Here is a 21,271-nt window from a genome sequence, read left to right as displayed (position 1 = left end):
CCATCTTTGTAGCTTCTCCGAATGCACATTCCCTGTTTTTCATTAAAATAAAAAAATCATGTTTCTTTTGTAGTTATTCCGTATTTAAATACCCTGTTTTCTAATGAAACAAGCCATTTCTCGCTCTTTTGTAGCTGCTCCGTATTTAAATACCCTGTTTTCTATTAAAACAAGCCTTAGTTTAGTCTACAACTATTAATACAATCGTCGCGTACCCTACGTCACCCAAAACTAGTATTGGGGCAGATGTAAACTACTTCCGAATGTTCAGTATCGTCTAAAGTATCAAAAAAATAAATATATAATGTGTTGATATTCAACCAAAAACGTCTATTAATTTTCTCTATAAGGGGTCAAAAGTCAACGGCCAGAAAATATAGTGGAATTCTTATTTAGGTTCAAATTTGAAAAATTGGCGAATTTAGACTTCCGAAAATTAGGAATATGGTTTCTACACTTGAATTAACCCACTCTAGAAACAATTTTGAGTAAATTTGTTGTGGTTTCTTTTCATAAAATATTCGAAGAATTGAAGTTGACGGATATAGTTTATTTTAATTTCCAAGAAATACAATAACTATCCATGTTATAGTAATGATTTATGTACAATGACTTCTACTTTTTGGTACCATCAGTTTTAAAAGTTACACGTACTTCTCTTCAATAAGTATTACATTTTCTGACAAACTTTCTTAATTTTTACCCCCATAAACACGTATAAAAGAGAAATAAAACATTTACATTCTATTTACAGTAAACTTTCAAAACTTTATATTCTTAAATAAAATACAAAAAAAAGATTTTTTTCAATCTGAATTTCATAGTTTCAGGTTAATTTTAAAAAAGCTCATCGAAATCCAATAAAATTAACTTTGCTTTTGGGGTATGTTGAATATTTACATATATAAAATTTAGTTAATATTTTTGTACAACCATTTTTAAATTTCCAGTGCAGGTGTTATTAACCAAAAATAATGATGCAAAAATATTTAAAATATAAGAATGCTTTACACTTTTCTCGCAAACTAAAAAAGAAATTACGTACTTAAATGGGCAACAAAATAGTTAAATTAGCACTCAATAAATTACCACTTTATCTAGTGATATAAGTCGATAAATTTAAAACTTTAGTTCAAATTATGTTTCGCATAAATTTAGACTTGTGTTTAAATTAAAAAGAAATATAGTCATTATCTGATGTAATGTTTATTCCTTGCCTCTTTTGCATTTTCTGATGATGTTTCATCATCAAGCTGGTCATTTAGTGCTTTCCCAGAATGACCATTCTGGGAAGCTGTTTCATAATTGTCAATCTAGAGAAATGATGTCTGGTGTGGTGCCAGACCCTTTTCTATTTGACATATTAGGTGGTACAGTGTTGTACGAGGCTATCTGAAATGGTAAATGACCATTATTAACTTAATAGTAAACATAGTGTCCTCTCCCTTTGGCCCCGAGTTTGATAGAATTGGCCTTATAAATTTGCATTATCTACATCAGTGGAGCGTTTTGTCGCAACAAAGTGATTATTTGTTTAATTGGTCGATTCCAAGTGTTAGGGGATTTGGGGAATGAAATTAAACATTATTTAAAGAATAACAGAATATATAAATAAATATAAATGTTTCTCATTTAAATCGAGGATCCTGGTGACCCCTTACAAAAGATTTATTTCGAGGTTCGCAGGATTTATTTTGAGAGTCATTGACCTCCTCCATTGCCCCTATTTTCAAGTCTGCTTTCGTAGAGTGGGAAGGAAGACCATTACTTTATGGAAACATATTTATTATGTAACAGAAGTCATAAAAGTATTTAATTATGAGATGAAAGTGCTGTACAGTACTTTCAGGCCCATGCACAGTACAATCGTTGATTTAGTCTTTTTAGTTGAAATAGGGCAGCATAGCAGCCAATACGACTTTATTTTCTTCCACTATGTGCCTGCTAAGCAGACTGAATCCAATGGTTTATGAACTTATCACATTGGCCTCTCTGCGGCTCAATCTAGGTCTAAATAAATTTGGTTCTCAACACCCTGATTTAATGAAGGATCGTAACTGATTAGTCGCCACCTCCCCTTCAAAGTAGGTTTTGTATCTTTGGGTGTACTAAAATTTCATCTACTATTTGACCCTTCAGTAAATTTAAAATAGTAGGTATCACCCTGGGACTAGCGGCACCAATACTGCACCCCTTCCTTGATGAATTTTAAGCTATACTATTATGTGCAAGCCATTGGCACTACATATAAATTTCTTGATGAAACTTTCGAAAGGTGTTTCGAAACCTACTTAATTTCTCTTCCACCCAACAAATTTTGAAAACTAACTTTACAAAATAAAATTTCATCAAGCAGAAGAAATACCATGAGGTATTTAAAAATTAAAATACTAAATACTATCATGAATTCATTGAAATAAATTGATGATACTACGGTAGTATTTCCGTCCCTTCAACCAAATTTCATGATTAAGGAAAAGAAATCTCTACCTCTCTCTCAGTTTCCTTTATTCCTCCATGCTGTTTGCTCCCAGGGTCGTTTGCGACAAATGATTACTTTCCTGGTGTAAAAAGAACTCAACATACACTAAGGCCTAACTACGCTTTAGAAGGTTTAAAGACTTAAGATTCTTTATATTGATTCACAATGCTTAATCTTAGGAACAAGAATATTATTTAGCAAAATTAAATGAAACCGACCACTTGGCCCACCCAATTGTAAAGTTTAAAAAAATTTGCTAAACTCATTCGAAGAGCCTATCAGAGAAGTTCATCAAGAGAGGGGTCTACAAGTCTAAGAATTAAGTTCCAGCTTTTTCCAAATCCAACGTGAAAAAGTAAGAGAAGATCAATATTTTGGGGAAACTAAGCTTTATTAGGTATAGGCCATGGGCTAATAGTCCATGTATAGTCCGAAGTACAGCGTTTGTTTCCCTTATAAAGCTTAGTTTCCTCTAAATGTTGGTCTCTTACTTTTTCACGTTAAACTTACGTCGTTAGTACAACAGTGGTTTCAGTCTTTTATATGCTTCAAGAATTAAATTGAATTGAGGTGAAACTTAAGTAGAGTTAAAGCTATGAAACCTGGGCCAATGGAAGGGAGTTCAGAACCAACTATACTTTTGTCTACACCACTGGAACCAGATTTTTGTACTTTTAAATGCCAAACCCTAATTTGTTGAAGTGCAAAGCGAACTGGCCTAAAACCCAGGGATGAGCCCATAGTTTTGGTCTTATTACAAAAGTAATTTTTTAAAATGGGATTTAGAAATTGACCAGGAAAAATTGTTGGGGAAAAATGCTCTCTCACAATTACGACCGCGTTTGGTGCTTCCCAGCTAAGACCCGTAATTAATCTTTTCAGTTTACATAGAACCACTAAGTGGCCAAAGCAAAAACTCATGAGCAGGCTTGGAAATAAGGGTGGTTTAGTAGTTAAAAACCACAAAATTGCACCACTTTTTAGTATCTAGCACTCATCACTAAAAGCTGCTGCAGTTACTTAAGACCTTTCAATAAAACATCTTCAAGAAAATAGCCAAGAAGTAATGTTTCCAAGAACCAGGGCCTGCAAGTTACTGTTTATATAGTGCTTATTGAAATAATGGAAACTTTTCAACTGTGGAATGCAACAAGTGTTTTGTTTTTAACCAGGTAACTTTTTTGCAAATTAAGGCTTAGCAAAAAACACTTCTGTTCTGTATACAATAGGCCCTTCAATAAAACATCTTCAAGGAAATCCCCCCCCCCGAAGTAATATTTTTGAGAACCAGGACCTGCAAGTTACTGTTTATATAGGGTTTGTTGAAATAATGGGAACTTTCAACCTGTATGGTATGCGTAAGTGTTTCCTTTTAACCATGTAACTCTTTTTGATATATTATGGCTTAGAAAAAACAAGACGTTCTGTTTAAAGGTGAAAAGTTTCCATTATTTTCAACAAGCACCAAATAAACAGTAACTTGCAGGTACAGGCTCTTCGAAATATTAGTTCTTGGCGATTTCCTGGAAGATGTTTCATTTATTCGCCTATTGAAAAGTTTCCATTAATTCAACAAGCACAAAATAAACTAACTTGCAGGTCCTGGCTCTCAGAAATATTACTTCTTGGCAATTTCTTTGAAGATGTTTTACTGAAACATCTATTTCCCAGAAAAAATATAATCAAATCAATCATTAATCTAGCCATAAAACAAGGAATAAAATAATTTCAAGATTCAGTGCTCCAAACGACCACTTTGAGAATTCGAGGCGCTAGGGGTTAGTAGTCCCTAGGACCACTTTCAAAAACTTATTTCGGAGCCCACTACTAAATTGCTGGATTTTTATCTGCTAAGCAGACGCTTTGTGCTTTATAAAAGCAAATTATCTGCTTAGCAGACGAAAATCCAACCAGTGTAGCCAGATTGTGGGAAATTTTCCATATTGTGTGAATTTTTGGGGTCCAATTTGGCTCTTTGGGAAAAAGGTAATTTTTTTTTCAAAAACGTTGATTTTGTGGGAATTTTAATGTCTGCAGGTATTCATCATATGTTTTTTTTTATTTGACTATCAATACTCAATAGAAGGCCCAAAATTGTCTAGAGCAGCAGTGTATGTTTGTGAATCTTGTGATTTTAAAAATTATATCAAGGAGGCGCCTCCTCATACTACAATCAAACAATGCATAGGCCTAGTAACCAAAATGTTTAAAAATTGTAATTTTCCAAAAATTATTTCATGTTTTCCGTTCAGTTTTCGTTGTGGGCAGAGCTAAATAGGGGTGTGGAAACTTTACTATCCAGCAATGGGAATTTTGACTTTCAAATATTGGCTACACTGAATCCAACAGTTTATTAACTTTATACCCTGGCCACTGCATGGCTCTATGTAAACTGTAAAGCCTAATTACTGGATCATGATGTTTACAAACCATACTCTAATAAAATATAGAAAGACTAACCTGTCGATCAGATTCCGTATTTTGAAGCATAGAATATAAGTCAAAACCTAAAATTGAAGATAAAATATGTATGCTTTTGTATTTTATAAAGATTGTTTCCATAACTTACTAGGGTAATTGTTGTACATTGGATTAAGGAAATCCTGCAAAGGGCTTGATACAGGTGGATAATACGGGCTGTTGCTCTCGAGTATAGGCATTGCCGAATACGGGTTAGACGCAAGAGACAAACCCTGGACGGATGCGGTGGAGTTTGTTATCCCTTGATTTGAGCTTGAATTTCCATCCATACTAAGAATTAAATTTAATATTCACATTTATAAATAGATAATTCTTACTATAATATATACCAATATGCGAATAAAATAGTTTTGTTTTTGCCGGGTATCTTAAAATTTGCTACGCTCATTGAAATAAAGATGCCAGAGCTTTTAATCATAGATAGTAACCAAAACAAAAAAAACCCCTTGACCAATATTATATTGAAACTGCAATTAGAATTTCTAATATCTATCAGGCTATTTAAAATGCTGGTTAACAAAATTAAACAAAGAAAATTGCCATGTCTAAATTAACTATTATAAAGAAATTTATTTACTACCAAACTATACAAATAAAGTTTTATGCACCGAAGAATTATGATACATTTCAATTCAATTGGCAAGCTAGCATTTTGCGCCACGTGCAAACCTTGGAGGGGGAGGTAGAAAAACACAAAATGAAATGAATAACTTGGCAGTCAACTCTCCCCCCCACAAATGTTTGATTTTGAACCGCCTGGAATATGGAATATTTAGACATGTGCGAGCCTTGATTTTTGGGTTTCAAGCTGGGCTTCGAGTATGAAAAACTCTTCGGGTATCGAGCGAAGCTTTAAAATTTCATCGAGCTTTCAGGCTTAGCTTAAAAAGTGGTTTGGGGAAATGGAATAATTAGGCTTAGTTTAAAATGGGGGTTTCTAATACTAGAATAATTAGCCTTAGTTTAAAAAGGGGGTTTCTAGTACTCGAATAATTAGGGTTACAGCTTTACCACTAGGTTGTACTATTTCTTCATTAAAAGAATATTTACTGCCACGGCTTTTACATTTGAAGAAATATTTGTTAAGTCTTAACAAGGGATTCCAACAAGAAAATAGTGGACTGATGAACCCCAAACAACTGACAATAAACAGCTAGGACACTGTACATTATGTAACTTATGGTTTTGGTTTAGTTTTATACATTTAAAATCAGTGACCAATCAGAAACCACTAGTACTTGTACCTCACCCAATAAAAAAGCTTACTAGTAGTGCCTTGGTAAGAATCACAGTTTTGAGTACTCGAAAGCTAAGCCTAGGACTCGATTTGAGGCTCGAACCATTTTAGAGCTTTACAACTAAGGCTTTTGGAGCTTTGAGCCGAGTACTTGCACATGCCTAGGAATATTTACTTTCGGTTCTTGGTGGAAAACTACAATTAAAAACAAAGTGCACGCCTATACCTTCGACTGGTGCTTGAATGATGATTTGCAGATGAAATGCAGGTTGTAGTTGTAGTAATGCTCGAAGTTAAAACTGTTTGAGGAGTGTTTGCTCTGGCATTGGTTGATGGAGTCGTAGCTACTGGTGGAGTGCTAGAGGATGTTGTGGCAGCTGCGGTTGTGCTGCGGGACGAGTAGTTGGTTGATGTTGAATTGTTTGATGTATGCGATGAGTTTGAAGAGTTCGAGCACGACGATAATGACGAGGGTGATGGAAGTGAGATGACCTGAATTGATACTGGAATGTTGGGTAAACAGCTTGATGAGTTTTCATTGTTCGTATTGGTGCTGTTATATTGAATAGCGTTGCTATTAGACTGATTTGAATTAGTGGTTGAGTTGGTGTTGTACACAGCCATAGGCGAAGAGGTATCCGTTTCATCGTCATATTCGTCAGTACTGCTGTCGCAGGTCAGATCTATTATTTCCACTTTTTGTTTCTTTTTCTTCTCCTCCGGTTGAGAAGACGCTACAATAGTAATGTGTTAAAAATAATTTGAAATGTCAATGACTTGTAGTAACGTACCAGGTCTCTTTGGTGATGAGTAGGCCGAGCTTGATGGTTGTTTCACGGAACTAGTAGGCGTGCTGATAGTAACTGCCTCTTTCTTCGCTACTAATGGGGTCCAACTTCCATCATCGTGAAATTGAACTTCATTGCACGATGATGGTGCTTTGGTAGTGATTTCCATAAAAAGGCTATTGAGGGAAATTAACATTAGAGTGAATCCATGATTAATTTTTCAATAGAACATACCCATCTATGACAAGATCTTTAAATATTGCAGGTTTGTCACACACAGGACATATCCAAGTTGGTTTTTTCTCGTTCATTTGAAGATACAGAGAGGCGTCAAAACATTGTAAGTGGTTGCAAGTTTTAGCGCGGCACGGGATATGCATTCTCATTTTACCCAACTTTGAAAGAAAGAAAAAAATTAATCCAAGTTATTTTGACTCCGGATATGTAAAAACCTCTAACCGGACACATCAATGAACCTCTTAGACTAGTAGTAGCAATCTCAGAATCGGGATCTTGTTGCAGTTTTTCTTTGACTATTTAAAAAAAATTTTTAAGTAAGCAGGAAATTTTTATAGTTTTTAACCAATATTAAACACATACTCATTGCCCTCGTGTGGTCAGGATTTCTTACACCAACAGAGCGTAGTCTTTGTAAAAGCGTATTGGAGTTTAATCTTTTAACTAGGTATACTCCTATGACATAGCCCTTTACAAAGAAATTGGTTAAACCTAGGCCTACTTTTTCCAATGAAAAAAAATTCAGACTCACTCTGCCATATTCTGATGCCCAGGATACAGTAACATAGTTTGGCACCGTCGGACAGAGTTTGCATAAAGTTGTGATATTGACAGGTCTGCTGGGGCGCTTTGGTTCAACTCCAGGTTTATTAGTTGGAATTGGGTTCTACGAAGGTTTCAGAAAAGTTAAACGTGCAAAATGCAGCGTAGTTCCTTTTTTATTAATCAACATTAAAAAGGTACTTACTGGTAAAGGACATATTTTGGAGTTGACTTTAACGCAAATACTCGGAGGAAAGTTATCTTCCTGTTCGCAACTTGTTTCAAGCAAACAAAAGCGTAGTTGGATTTGTACTGAATACTCATTTTTTATGTTTGGTCGTACATCTCTGAAAACAATTCAAATTAAGAATAAATAACGAAATATATATAGGCACTTTATGGATTAAATGATGGTATTCTAAAAGGCAGGAATAATATAAAAATTATTAACAATTCTTAACTATGATAAGCACCATCATTAAATATTTATTAAGTCACTGAAATTAATTTGGGGTATAAATAGGGTATATTATGTGTGGAAAATGAGTTTGTAATACTAACCTTGACATTGCCACATCATTGGCTTGTTGAGGAGTGAGATGAAATACAAAGTTAGTTTCTTGAAAACGGTTGCTAGAGTTAGGGGCTGAAATTTAAAAAAAATTACTCATTTTAAATTATTAATTGTACCAAAAGCAAATTATATACCAGTGCATAAGCTTGTTGGTTTCAACAATTCTGCAAGTATATCGTAGAAAGGTAAAGCTTTAAAGCGTACATCAGGATGGACTGGAAAGCCAGATGAACCTGAGCTAGATGATATCATTGACGAATGCTTACTACTTCCACTGCTACGATATCCCATTTGAGGATTGCCTGGATGTATGTTCATAGGTACCTGCATCATTGACTGATGCGGCATTACGTAATGAGACACTTTGACGGGTGAAGAAGGGGTGTTGTAATTAGAATCAGATGTCTCGTTATGACTACTGCTCCCGCTATTCAAATCTATATTACTGGTACTTGATGGGTAACGCCTACAGAAACGTGTAAAATTAGTTTAGCTATTTAGCTACAATATTATCCGTTTAAATACTTGTGGAGTTCTCGAATTTTCATAAATATGGGAGTGTTGCGTTGTCTTAATAGTTCAATGGCACGAGCTTGTAGCTCATTCTTTTTCCCAGTTTTATTTTTGCCAGCAAATCCAAGTAGTACTTGAAGCTCAGTCACTCGAAATGATAACACCATTTGCTGTACATAATTTTACCGTTAGACTCCATTCTTATGTAATGTGTGAAAATTTAACCCATGGGCCTCGGTTAAAAATTTCGCGAAAATTTTCTAAAAACCCTAAAACGGGCCTTAGTTATTGCAAATGCTAATGCAAACAATGAACTTCACCCCCTCCCCGCACTCTTAAAAAAATACTAAATTTAATAAAAATAAAATGATAACGAAATAATAAACTTAAGAAATACTTTACATGCAGCGAGTCTTGATTTGAGGCACCAAAACTGCCTAATGTGCGAAAATTTCTACGAAACAAAGTTAACTTACTCTTAAGACCTCCGCTTCCGACATTTTGGCATGGGGGTTAAAATTTTAGAATTTAAAATTTTTATTTTTATATTAACTCTAATTTGCTTTTGCAATAAGATTACCGTTAGATTAATAGTCTTTTTCGAGAAACGTTTGTTATATTTGTACTAAATTTCACCTACGTTTTAATAATCGCGTAGAACATCACAAATACGTTGCCCTCAAATTTTCTTGAATTGTGTGACGTCAGATTTTCTGATTCAATTCAATGACGTTACCTTACCTTTGTTAATAGAGTTGACACACGTACAAATTCAATTCAATTTCAGTTAGCCAATAGAGTCCCTTCTCTCAAAAATTCGAATGTAAGTTTTCATATCATTGGTTTATTTATTTTGGCGCGATTGTTTAAAAGAAGGGATAGTTCTTAAAGGTAAAATGTAGGCCATTATTATTTTTTGTTAAAGAGTATTTGATCAGTTCCATATTATAAAATTTTTATTTAAAACAAAAGCAACATATAATCCTATTTCTCTGAAAAAATAATGTTTTAGTAAAACTGCTATATTATTTAATTATAAAATATATCTTACATTTTAAATACATTAAACATATTTTATCATGTCCAGCGAAAGTTGAACATTTCTTTACAGTTAAATACAAATTTTTATTCTGAAAAGTACCAGTACCTGTTAGTTTACTTTTATATTTGGTTTCTACCAAACTTTAATTTATCTGTTACTTAGATTTTCATGCCTTTTAATGACTAGGTTTGTTATTTAAAGTTATAAAATTCCACTTTTGTGGAATACGGAAAGGTATAACGCTTTAATGAAAGTCAAGACGTAGTTTAAAAAAAATCAATGCGTAAGGTTTGATCTAGGAGTTAGTTGGTTTCATTCAAGGTTTCTTGCAACATGCTTTGCTTTGCATAGTGGGGTATATATGTTTTAGACCTTATTTCAGTTTTTTGGGTAGGGGAGGGAATGCCAAGGAAAATATAGATGAAAAATTAAAACTGTAGCTTTCTCTAGGCATAAAAGGATGAAAGCTACGTATTTATGATACAAACTACTGGCTACTAACATTTAAATACTTTTTTTCTCACTGACTGTCATGCCTTAGCTAAGCATACTGCCAGATATTTGACAGAAGCTTCAGCATTATAAAGATAAACTAAATGTACGACCAGATGTCTGTAAGCCTAACATATCCCAAGATTCTTTCCTCATATCCATTTTCCTTTTTACCAACAGCTTTCTATAATCTCAAAGCATTTGGGGTAGGCATGGTTTGTACTCCGAGATACTGAACCATTATGAGCAGAATTGTTTGCTCCATTTGACCTTACATTATTTATAGTTCTAACAGGAATATAACCTCCAACACGTTCTTTGCGAAAGACCTAAGTAGCAAACCAAGTAGTAAGAAAATGTCTAAAACCATAGGAGGGAGCGGCGAATATTGGAACACTTTGGGGAGGGGGGTGACACAAATACTAGAGTTTATCTTCCCTTTAAAGGGAAAATCTACTTTTTAATTCGCGCCTATCTTTTAATTTTTGTTATCAATCGTCACTATACCAAAATTACAATTTTTTTAAAAGATACGAATGTACAAATGTCTTGTAATGGAATAAGCAAAATAAATAAATGAAGGTTTGGATTGAAGATTATTAACATTTTTCAATGTAATTTGAAGGGAATAAGCCTTCTTTCATTTTCAATTTTCCTTGCCACCAGCCAGAAGCATCTAAAAAACATTTTAAAATTATTTTATAATACTTGTAATCTCCAGTACTTTAAATTAGGCTTAAAGAGAGTATGGACTTCGATGTTTATGGTGCTTTAATGAATTTTAGATTCCTGCCACTTGGTTTAGCAGAAGCTAAGGGAGGTTGACACTTATAACGTTAAAAATAAGTTGTAGCGTGTGTTAGAAGACCTTTTTTAGATTTAGTTCAGACTCCCTTTAGTTAAAATCAATCAAAAACGATGGTGTTATGAAAAATGGTAAATTGAAATTACCTTCTTTAACTATTTCAATAATATCGCCAGCTTTAAGTGATAGTTCGTCAGTGTCTTGAGCATCGTAATCGTATAAAGCTTTACATTTTGGGAGTCCTGGTTTAGGTCTAAGAGCTGGTTTGGGTCTAGTAATATTTGGTGGTGTTTTTTGCCTTGAATCTTTCCTTCTCATACTACAATTGAAGTAAAATAAATTTTACAAAATGAAATAAAAGACAATATCATAAGTCTACAAAATTATTCCAAAAGTATAACTGTTTTTTGAACTAATTATCAGTGAGCTATACACAAAGTGACGTCATCACCAAGAAATTCGCCCACCCACTATAGGCTTTCGCTATGTGAGACGCTAGAGCGAGTGGACGAATAACTGAGTTATTTAGTCTGAGTTACGAATAGCACTGGATAAAAGGTTTGGTATGTGTGTCATACTTGTGGGATAGTTTACTTATGTCAATAGCTTACCCTGCAACGCCAGCGTCGGGAGTAACAAGAAAACTATGATCAATTTTGGAGGGTTGAGACGAATTTGCGGTTTTTTTCAGAACAACTCCTTGGGGTAACAATGGTATTCTTTGGGATGATGTATTTGAATCTGGAATATGAATGGACATTAGCATACTTAACATAATAATTCATATAGCATCAAGAATTTGTATATTTATACACTTGGAATGGATAAGGCTTCATTGCCGGCGTGCTGCATACGGGAAGCATTGCTACGTTTAGTCTTTTCTGGAGAAACGCAGGGGGGGGGGGACAATAAGCTATGGCGAATGTAAGACCATAAGTTTATAATTATTTCGACCTAAGTCTGTCAGTTATCTATAACACATAACTATCAATATAAAATATGTAACATAATCACTCATAAGCATCCCATAAAAGTATTTTCGTTAACGAAATCTTGTTCAAGGTATATGACGTAAATTACGTTATTTCCAGCTCCGTGACGAAAAACGCGTCATCAGCTTTACAATGGCTACGTTCAGCGGGACTCAGCGGACTCAGCGCTGAGGTCAGCGCTGAGCGTTGAGCTTACTGTACGCTTTTTTTAACTTCCGGTTTCTACGTCATGTTGCTCAACGAGCGGTCGGAGGAGCAGGTTTTTCCGTTGCTCATCGGTGTCGTGACGTCATTCGACAAAGTTAAAGGAGGGGTAGCAGACGATATTTTGTTCGTTAAGTCAGCGAACTATGAAATCGTACAACAACTTTTAGATTTTTGTGACGTAGCGTTGATTAAAAGAACTCAACGATAACTCAGCGGTTTTTCTCCGTTGATCTAGTTGTTGAACGCAGCCTTTAACAATCGTTTAACTCGTGTCTCGCAATCACGTGAATTCGTTTCCATGGTAACCTTCTCAATAGCCCAAGGATTATAAGAAATTTTGCATTTTTGAGTTTGTTTATTTTATGTCCTGTGTGAAACAAGGTCTCATTGAATTTTTTTAATATGTAAATGTTATAAGGACGCATACATTATGTTACATATGGCCTAAGCTCATAATTATATTTCCCGTAAGTTTGCCAGTTATATATTTTCCGCGTGTTCAATTTTTAATTTCCAGAATGATAACACATATTTGGCGGACCAAATGATCAGCAGTGGCGTAGCTAGGATTTTAATTAGGGCAAACATTTTTTATAACGAGGGCGTAGTCCTTAAAACTTAATGAGGGACCAGCAACTCTAGAATTTTGGGGTATATTTAGGAAAAAATCGATTATTCGATTACTTGAAATCAAAATAAATCAATAAAATTCCAATATTTTTAAATCTCTAGAAATCCGTGAAATTAAAAAAGAATCGAAAATAACCTTCAAATTAAGAAATCTGTAGAAATAGAAGAAATCTTTTATAATCAGTAAAACAATCTAGAAATTCATGGCACATAAATATAGCGAAATCTTTAATGGAAATCATAAAAATTCTAGATTAGTTTTGAAATCATAAAATCATTGGGAATCGAAGAAATCTTTAGCTTTCGCTGTAAATACCAAAAGTGTGAGAGCATGGACCCTAAACCATTTAGGGTCCATGGTGAGAACTAAGCGCCCTTAAAATTGGTCAGATTCCCATGTTATTTTCAATGGGAAAATTTCCATTTTAATATGTTTTTTGCTTATATTTTGATTAGTTTATTTAAGAAAAAAAGGTTCTTACGAAGCTAGCGCCGTTACGTCACCTAGACTCGTTTCGGTCACGAATTAACCTAACCTAAGCCTTATAAGCAAAGTGAGTAGGACCTATTTTCTGTTATACTACCTCTGGTGGCTAGATTCATTTGACGTAGTTTAAAGGGAATGTAACCTGAGGTATTTGGTGTGGAACACCAACGCAACGTTTGCAGCTATGGCCGCTCTTGCCTTTGGCTATAGAAATGTTTGACACCACTGTAAAGGGATATTTGAAAAATTTAAGGGGTGTTCCATAAATATTGCTTTGCAGGTTATGTTCCCTTTAAAGGACCAACGAATCGTTTCAAATTTTGAAGGTAGGGCTACAGAATAACGTATTCTTGGGCACCCCACACAAGGAGAACGCAACCCGTCAAAAGTTGTGCATTTTATTGTGTAAATTTTTCATTAGTTAAGACGCTTTAGCGCCTGCTGCAGTCGGAAGGGGAAAAAACGGAAATTGTCTTCCCCCTTTACGTAAAACGTTCAGCGTAAAGGTTCGTCCAATGAAATTTGTACACAACACTGCGTTAGCGTGTTTAAAGGCTAGCTGTGTTCTCCTTGTGTTTGTTGCTTCTCGCGGAAATATTACCCGAATTTTTCAGACGATTATGTTAACTTTTAACAAGCACCGCCCGTTTATTCAAGTGGCAATGTAGCATTAGACATTCCGAGTGTATACACTTGTAATTAATTTGCAGGGTTCGTACGAAAATTCAAGAATTGAATTCTCTGACCAAATTACCAACTTTTCCCTGACCATTTTTTGTAGAATAAAAGAATAACAAAAAACAATTTTGTCCAATTTTTTTTGGGGTCAATTTAAAATTCCCTTACTTTTATGGACCATTTTCAAATTCCCTGACTTTTGGAAACATTTTGAAATTCCCCTACTTTTCCCTGACCTTTTGGAAACGTTTTGAAATTCCCCGACTTTTCCCTGACCTTTTGGAAACGTTTTGAAATTCCCCGACTTTTCCCTGACCTTTTGGAAACGTTTTGAAATTCCCCGACTTTTCCCGGACCTTTTGGAAACGTTTTGAAATTCCCCGACTTTTCCCTGACCTTTTGGAAACGTTTTGAAACTCCCCGACTTTTCCCTGACCTTTTGGAAACGTTTTGAAATTCCCCGACTTTTCCCTGACCTTTTGGAAACATTTTGAAATTCCCCGACCTTTCCCTGACCTTTTGGAAACATTTTCAAATTCCCTGTCTTTTCCAGGTCGTGTACGAACCCTGATTTGGGATAAAAACGCGGGTACTTACTGTTGGTCGTAGAAGGAGGGTTCTTTTGATTGGTAGTAATGGGACATTGAGGGGGTGGGTAGTTTGGAGGGGGCGGGGCGTTCCTGTTGGTGGCAGTCGTCTTTTTGGAAGCGCTTTTGTTTTGTACTTGATAGTTATTCTTCGGTGGCTTGTTGTTTCTCGTTTTGAAGGGCATCGCGCTGGGACGCGAATCTTTGGCCAACCCAGGCCCGATGGAAATTGTCAGTAGTTTCCCCGATGCTTTCAAAAAGGCCAAATCAGACGTTCCACTCGTGAATTTCACTTCTCTGATTCCACCACCTCCAAATCCTTCTTTTTTAATATTAAACTTAGTGCTGAAAGGGTAAAGAAGTATTTATCATAAGCTGGCTGTCTATCAGGAAAGTTGGCAGACATACGTGTCAGTGAACAGTAAACCCAGTTTGCGATTGCACTTTTCCTGTAGTTTTTTATTTAACTGGCTGAGAAATTCCGTTTTAAATGCGCTTTCCAATAAAGTGTCGTAGTCATTTTTGACGTGAATTATGAAAAAGTCATCTTGCTTCGTACTACATGATAGTTAAAAGAAAAAATAAAACCATTTTATGGTAGGAAAAATAATTGTATAGGTTAAACCCGTTTTAGTGAATGCGTTGCTTTATTTCGCACAAACTGTTTAATAATTCAGCGTTGCCAGACGTACGATAATTATCGTACACGTCGATAATTTCGAGCTCATTTTAGGGACGTACGATAATTATCGTACACGTCGATAATTTCGAGCTCATTTTAAGGACGTACGTTAATTATCGTACACGTCGATAATTTCGAGCTCATTTTAGGGACGTACGATAATTATCGTACACGTCGATAATTTCGAGCTCATTTTAGGGACGTACGATAATTATCGTACACGTCGATAATTTCGAGCTCATTTTTGGGACGTACGATAATTATCGTACACTTCGATAATTTCGAGCTCATTTTTGGGACGTACGATAATTATCGTACACGTCGATGATTTCGAGCTCATTTTTGGGACGTACGATAATTATCGTACACGTCGATAATTTCGAGCTCATTTTTGGGACGTACGATAATAATCGTACACGTCGATAATTTCTAGCTCGTTTTTGGGACGTACGATAATTATCGTACACGTCGATAATTTCACGTCCTATATTTTCAATGGCGTATTATATAGTACACATTTTTCGATAATTCAGCTTGCGCGTATGATAATGTACTATAATTTGATTTAACAAGTTTAACGTCAGTATTTCACAGAAAATTCAAATTTACCGCCAGTTTTCAGGCGTACGATAATGTATTTTTGAAATCGATAATTTTTAGGATCTGGTACGGTAATTTGAGTTTAAGGAACTGGCAACGCTGCTGTTTATCCTAAACTTTTTCTACGCGTTTTCCAGCGCGGTCTAAACTTGTCTATCGATGGATAACTGTTTTTTTGCCATGGTCATAAAGATGTAGTTAAATATAACTGAATTTGTATTTAGTATTAGTAGTCCATAGCATCTAGGAGCAACAAACACAAGGAGAACGCAGCTAGCCTTTTAACACGCTAACGAAGGGTTGTGTACGAATTTCATTGGACGAGCGTCACCAGCCTTTACGCTGAACGTTTTACGGGCGGGGGGGGGGGGGAGAAAATTTCCAAATTTTCCCCTTCCGACGGCAGCAGGCGCTAAAGCGTCTAGCCAATGAAAAATGTACACAAGAAAATCCACGACTTTCGACGGGTTGCGTTCTCCTTGTGTGGGTGTTGTGTTTGCTGTAACTCGGGGCAAAAATATACAGCAATGGTGTGTTTTACATCGTCAGGTGTTATCAGGAATAGTTTTTCGGTTTCCCCTAAGCCCACCTGAGGCTTATTGAGGAATAATTTTTGTCATAAATAAATAAATATCGTTCTACGCAATGAAACCGAGCTATCTGACGTTTTCGTACGGTGGTGCCTTGGGTTAGTAATAACATAACAAACATAATAACAATAAGTATGACACTTACTATCGCTTTAAAGTGTTGGTTGCACGAAATTTTAGCTATGGCTAATTAATGGTTCATTAGAAAGAGCAAACATTTTATAGCAAGTACAGAAAATATCATCAAAATCGGTTAAGTGGTCTTTGAATTATTATAAAAAGAAGTCAAAATGGTGGAAATCGAGTTTTTCGGCGAATTTCCAGACTTCCCGGCACCCATGACGTCAGAAAATGCGAAGCGTATCATTGGCTAATTGTCTGTAATACATTTCTTTACATCTGGGATTAAAAGCAGGTTGATTTAACACCCAGGAAAAAGTACTACGCGGTAGTAATTGAAATAGGCATACACAAGCCTACGTAGTAGAAAAACGATATGAAACCGAAGGCTCCTTGTAAATTCTTCTTAAAGCGTCGGCTCGCGCGCGCCGCGTAGCGCGCGCGTAAAAAAAATATTTTTTATTTCGATAATAAGCCTAATATTATGATTAAAAACCTCTGGTTTGAAAACTTCTACAAGTAAACAGAATCTCTCCACTTCAGTTCCTTCTATTTTAGGAATAAAACTACAGCTTTGATTTGCCCCAAATTGCTCGTGCTACGGAGGTGAAAATTCGCCGAAAATTTCAGGATTTTGGGGAGCGAAAAAGGTCAGTTTCGGACTCAAAGTTAATACATTTAGGCTTGGAAATTTGTTTCGACAATGACATTTTTGGAAAGAGAATGTCCTGGGCTTCAAAACAAGCCCGCATTCATTCGTTTTTATTACTATCGATTTTTCGTGCAACCAACACTTTAATGCTAATTTTTAGCCGAACCTTTTTTTGGCACTGATACTCTCTTCAAGTTGTGACTTGGACTCGCGACTTACCGTTTTGGATGACTACTTTTTGATAAAAATTTAAGATTAATATCGGAGAGCACGTTCTGGAGTCGCGAGGGGCTTTGGATTTGTTTTGAAGCCCGCGTGCGAATCACGCGTGATTAAAAAACCTGAGCTCGTGGCACCGAGAAAAATTCTTTATTTTTTATCATTTTAGCCTATTTATCGGAAACCAGATATTTCGGCTTAGCGGAAGTCTAGCATATTTTAGACACTAGAGGGCTCTGTGCTGAGAAAACATCTTGATTACGCAATAACTGTGAAAATCAGTTTGGTTGTAAATCTCGTTAATTGTCATGCTTATTGTTATTATGTTACTTATGGTAATAATAATAATAATCAGCTAGGCTAATACCCAAGGTCAACGTTTAATGGTTTTATGTCAGGTGGCCGGGTTACAAGGCGCAGGAGGGTGGTGGAAAGTCAAAACACTACCGTTAACCCCAACAAATTTTTATGGAAAGGAGGAAGCCAAAGAAATCGAGGGAAAACCCTTTTAATTTGCACACGTAAACACCCGAAAAGGTGCAACATTTCGAGAATAATATCAACTACACCAACCTTAAAGTAATTGCCTGTAGATTTTCCAATTCAATCTTACGTTTGATAACTTCTTCCATTCTTCCTTTGTGAGGACCCTTCTTGATCTAGGACACGACGGGAAAATGTTAAACAAAACACCGATGTGACATATGGGCACACCATATTAACCCTACTTCCTTAGATTTTACTGCAATTTAAAGACCCCTGAACTAGGGAAAATGACATTTTTTTATGTAATCACTCCATTTTAGATATAAGGCGAAAACTATTCGCTAGTTTTAGTAAGTTTTAGGAAATAGCGAGCAACTTCAAAATACAGTTTGGCTGTAATAGTATGGAAGAAGTTGGTAGTTTGGGGTAAAAGGTGTACTCTTTTCGTCCCAAAGCGAGCGAACAGTTTTGGCATTTTTCATGCTCTTTGCAACGCGTATTGTAGAAAATATATGAATTCCACCCGCTTCCACCATTGGCTCTCTAAATCCAACCCCAAATATTTGACCTTTGACCTTGACGTGTAATTGTTTTATACAGGGTGTTTCAAAAGGTTATGCAAAAATTTGAAAGAGTTGTAGGGGGTGAGTTGAGAAGTATGCCTGTTTTTCCCCCATTTTCCTACGATGAGTGTAAAGAGCGCCAGAGAGCGTCAAAGCTTACTAGCCCCGGGAAATAGGCTGCAACAACCGCAAAACCAAGCAGCAGGGACTTTAAATACTGTTTAAGTTTACTTTATTTACGCTGGTTACCTCAATTTGTTTACTAAGTCCTTTTTTACCTATCACACGAACCCAAACCTTAATGTTCGCGTTTCCCTGCTGCTTGGTTTTGCGCTTGTTGCAGCCTACTCAAATCCCAAAGTATTAATTTTAGTTCTCCGAAAAAATCTTTAAATTTTGTATGTATAAGGAAGTAAGATTTTGACCATGTGTCCATTTGTCAAAAGTGTACCGATCGAATGTCACCTTTTCACGTCCGATGAGGTACAGATATTTATTGGTGAGAATCATGTCTCTTTTAGCGGCTTTGAATCTGCGGTCGTATTTGTTGACCGTTTCGGCAAACTCGACTTTCTCACGTCGTCCAATCAGAGCCTGAATACTGGGCTGTTGTTCCAGCCCGATGTAATCGCCCACGAAATTCCGGTTTAAGCTGTAACGTCGCCTTTCTTTCTTGTTGAAGAACAAGTCCGAAGCCTGCTCTTTCATCCTCAAATGCTGCTTGTGGGCGAAGTATTTGATGAAGGCTTTTTGGATGACGCGGGCGTAATGGTCGTATTTCCTGTCTCGCATTTCTTCCAGCAGAAACATCTGCGAAGATAAGATCGGCAAAATTTACCAATTTTAAGAAATTATTGGTTGTTCTTAAAATTGCCTGATTTTGTTCGGTTATTCTTAATATTCCCTGATCTTTTCGGTTGTTCTTAAGGCTCGCTGACATTTTTACTTGTTCTTAAATATCACTGACATTATTATTTGTTCTAAAATATCCCTGATATTATTACTTGTTCTTAAATATTCCTGATATTATTACTTGTTCTTAAATATCCCTGATATTATTACTTGTTCTTAAAATTCCTTTACTTTTTATAGTTGTTCCTAAAATCCCTGACATTTTTTACTACTTAAATTTCCCTGACCTTTTTTACTACTTAAATTTCTCTGACCTTTTTTACTACTTCAATTTCCCTGACCTTTTTTACTACTTAAATTTCCCTGACCTTTTTTACTACTTAAATTTCCCTGACTTTATTACTTCGAATCGTTCTTAAAATTGCCTGATCTTTACAGACACTGTGGTAACCTTGGTGTCGAAAAAGGAGAAGCTACCTGATATTTTCAAAACGACTCTGAGGATCACAGCTGAATTCGACGCTTACCGATTCAGGGGTTTTGATGAAAAGTTTGGTTCGACCAAACTGGAACTGGTCTCTGTCCATATTGACGCTTTGGATGATGTGAAGACACCCTTTTTTGACATCACCGACCCAAGCAGGCCACGTCTCTGCCGTTAAAATTGCGTATCTAAAATGTTTTGGAGATATTTGTAAAACATGAACTTCTACTTATTAGTGATAGATTTGTAAAAAAACCTTGAAATACCTTTGCATGAACTTATCGAAAGGCCGTCGGTAGGCAAACCCTGCCCTTCGTACCCGGATATTTTCCATCAGCCCTAAATACTCAACTTGATGACGCACTCTATACGAAATAATTTCGTATTATTAAATGATGATTATAATATTCGTATTGTCGTAACGTACTTGCTTTCTTCCCAATCGTGAGCTTTTTTGGTTTCGTTTGGTTTGATGCAGCGAATATAATGCGGAGTGCAACGCATAAGAGCTTCCACTAATTGGTTTGCTTGATTCTGTCAAAAAAGACATTGTAATTCACGGTTAAGACAGTGTGTAAGAACATTTCGTGGGTCGGGAAATCTTGGAAATGATAATATAAACCTCGTACCCTAGAGTCGAAATGACTGCTTCGCGCGTAGTCAAGAGCGTTTACCCACTTACTGCCGGAACTCCGAAAAAATAGCTCCATAGTGACCATGGTAACCAACTATAGATAAGACTTTAAGGACGCGTTGTTAGCGCAACAGCGCATCATCAAAGTTGGCCGTGATATAACAATACAGTTACTGACGGAGCCCGAGTTCTCGGAGGATACGTGCCGGAAGTGGGTAAACGCTTCGTTAAAAAACCGTCCATCAGAAAGCTCTCAGAATTCGAATCTAGGGTACGGAGTTCTATATTATCTTTGCTCCTCGGGTCCCAAGCTCTCCGTAGGGAAAGGTTAATTTGGTGCTAACATAAGGTAGCGTGGGTGCTCGCGTCACAAGGGACTTCATGGGGATTGTGGTTGGGAGACATTGAATCAGAAATTAATATTCTGGGGCACCTGGGATATCGTATCACTCTAGAGCCACAGTAGTATCATCAACAGCCATAGGCAGAGAGAGAACGCTACTGCTAACCGTCGTACCGTCGACGCGAACCACCCAGCCCCACTTCGCGCACATCCGGGGGGATTAGAATGATTAATGTAGTACCACCGAGAGACACCCAGACCACAAAGGACG

General features: G+C 36.2%; 2 protein-coding genes across 7 annotated transcripts in view; both read right to left on the bottom strand.

The window, feature by feature from the left end:
* Positions 1-529: 529 nt before the first annotated feature.
* On the bottom strand, positions 530-9,513 carry LOC149921957 (E3 SUMO-protein ligase PIAS2-like). Of its 6 annotated transcripts, none has more exons than XM_090164177.1 (15): positions 9,332-9,486; positions 8,868-9,025; positions 8,477-8,808; positions 8,330-8,414; positions 7,974-8,115; positions 7,758-7,892; positions 7,589-7,694; positions 7,448-7,521; positions 7,223-7,383; positions 6,992-7,164; positions 6,427-6,934; positions 5,052-5,233; positions 4,943-4,989; positions 2,495-2,561; positions 530-1,394 (listed from the first exon to the last, which is right to left on the bottom strand). In XM_090164177.1, the coding sequence occupies exons 1-14, from the start codon at positions 9,353-9,355 to the stop codon at positions 2,508-2,510; spliced, it is 2,181 nt and encodes a 726-aa protein (XP_090020303.1). In that variant the 5' UTR covers positions 9,356-9,486; the 3' UTR covers positions 530-1,394; positions 2,495-2,507. The 6 variants fall into 6 exon arrangements, with proteins under 6 accessions (XP_090020303.1, XP_090020302.1, XP_090020300.1 ...); XM_090164178.1 differs by having other exon boundaries at positions 1,324-1,392; positions 2,491-2,561; XM_090164176.1 differs by lacking the exons at positions 2,495-2,561; positions 9,332-9,486 and adding an exon at positions 9,496-9,513 and having other exon boundaries at positions 530-1,392.
* A 344-nt stretch (positions 9,514-9,857) lies between these two features.
* LOC149921956 (unconventional myosin-Ie-like) overlaps positions 9,858-21,271 on the bottom strand; it is a 189,144-nt gene continuing 177,730 nt past the window's right edge. The window contains exons 16-25 of the mRNA XM_090162099.1: positions 20,451-20,557; positions 20,290-20,388; positions 20,067-20,211; positions 19,153-19,497; positions 18,212-18,297; positions 15,184-15,333; positions 14,786-15,120; positions 11,806-11,935; positions 11,341-11,513; positions 9,858-11,065 (exon numbers count right to left, since the gene is read on the bottom strand). Coding sequence (XP_090018225.1) covers positions 10,989-11,065; positions 11,341-11,513; positions 11,806-11,935; positions 14,786-15,120; positions 15,184-15,333; positions 18,212-18,297; positions 19,153-19,497; positions 20,067-20,211; positions 20,290-20,388; positions 20,451-20,557 — 1,647 coding nt within the window. The 3' untranslated portion in view covers positions 9,858-10,988. The remainder of the gene's footprint in view (positions 11,066-11,340; positions 11,514-11,805; positions 11,936-14,785; positions 15,121-15,183; positions 15,334-18,211; positions 18,298-19,152; positions 19,498-20,066; positions 20,212-20,289; positions 20,389-20,450; positions 20,558-21,271) is intronic.

The sequence above is a fragment of the Leiobunum rupestre genome, chromosome 11 (genome assembly GCF_980474605.1).
Source record: "Leiobunum rupestre chromosome 11, qqLeiRupe1.1.hap1, whole genome shotgun sequence".
NCBI classification, from domain to species: domain Eukaryota; kingdom Metazoa; phylum Arthropoda; class Arachnida; order Opiliones; family Sclerosomatidae; genus Leiobunum; species Leiobunum rupestre.
The sequence above is the reverse complement of the archived record's forward strand: the minus strand, read 5'-3'. Positions and strand labels throughout refer to the sequence as shown.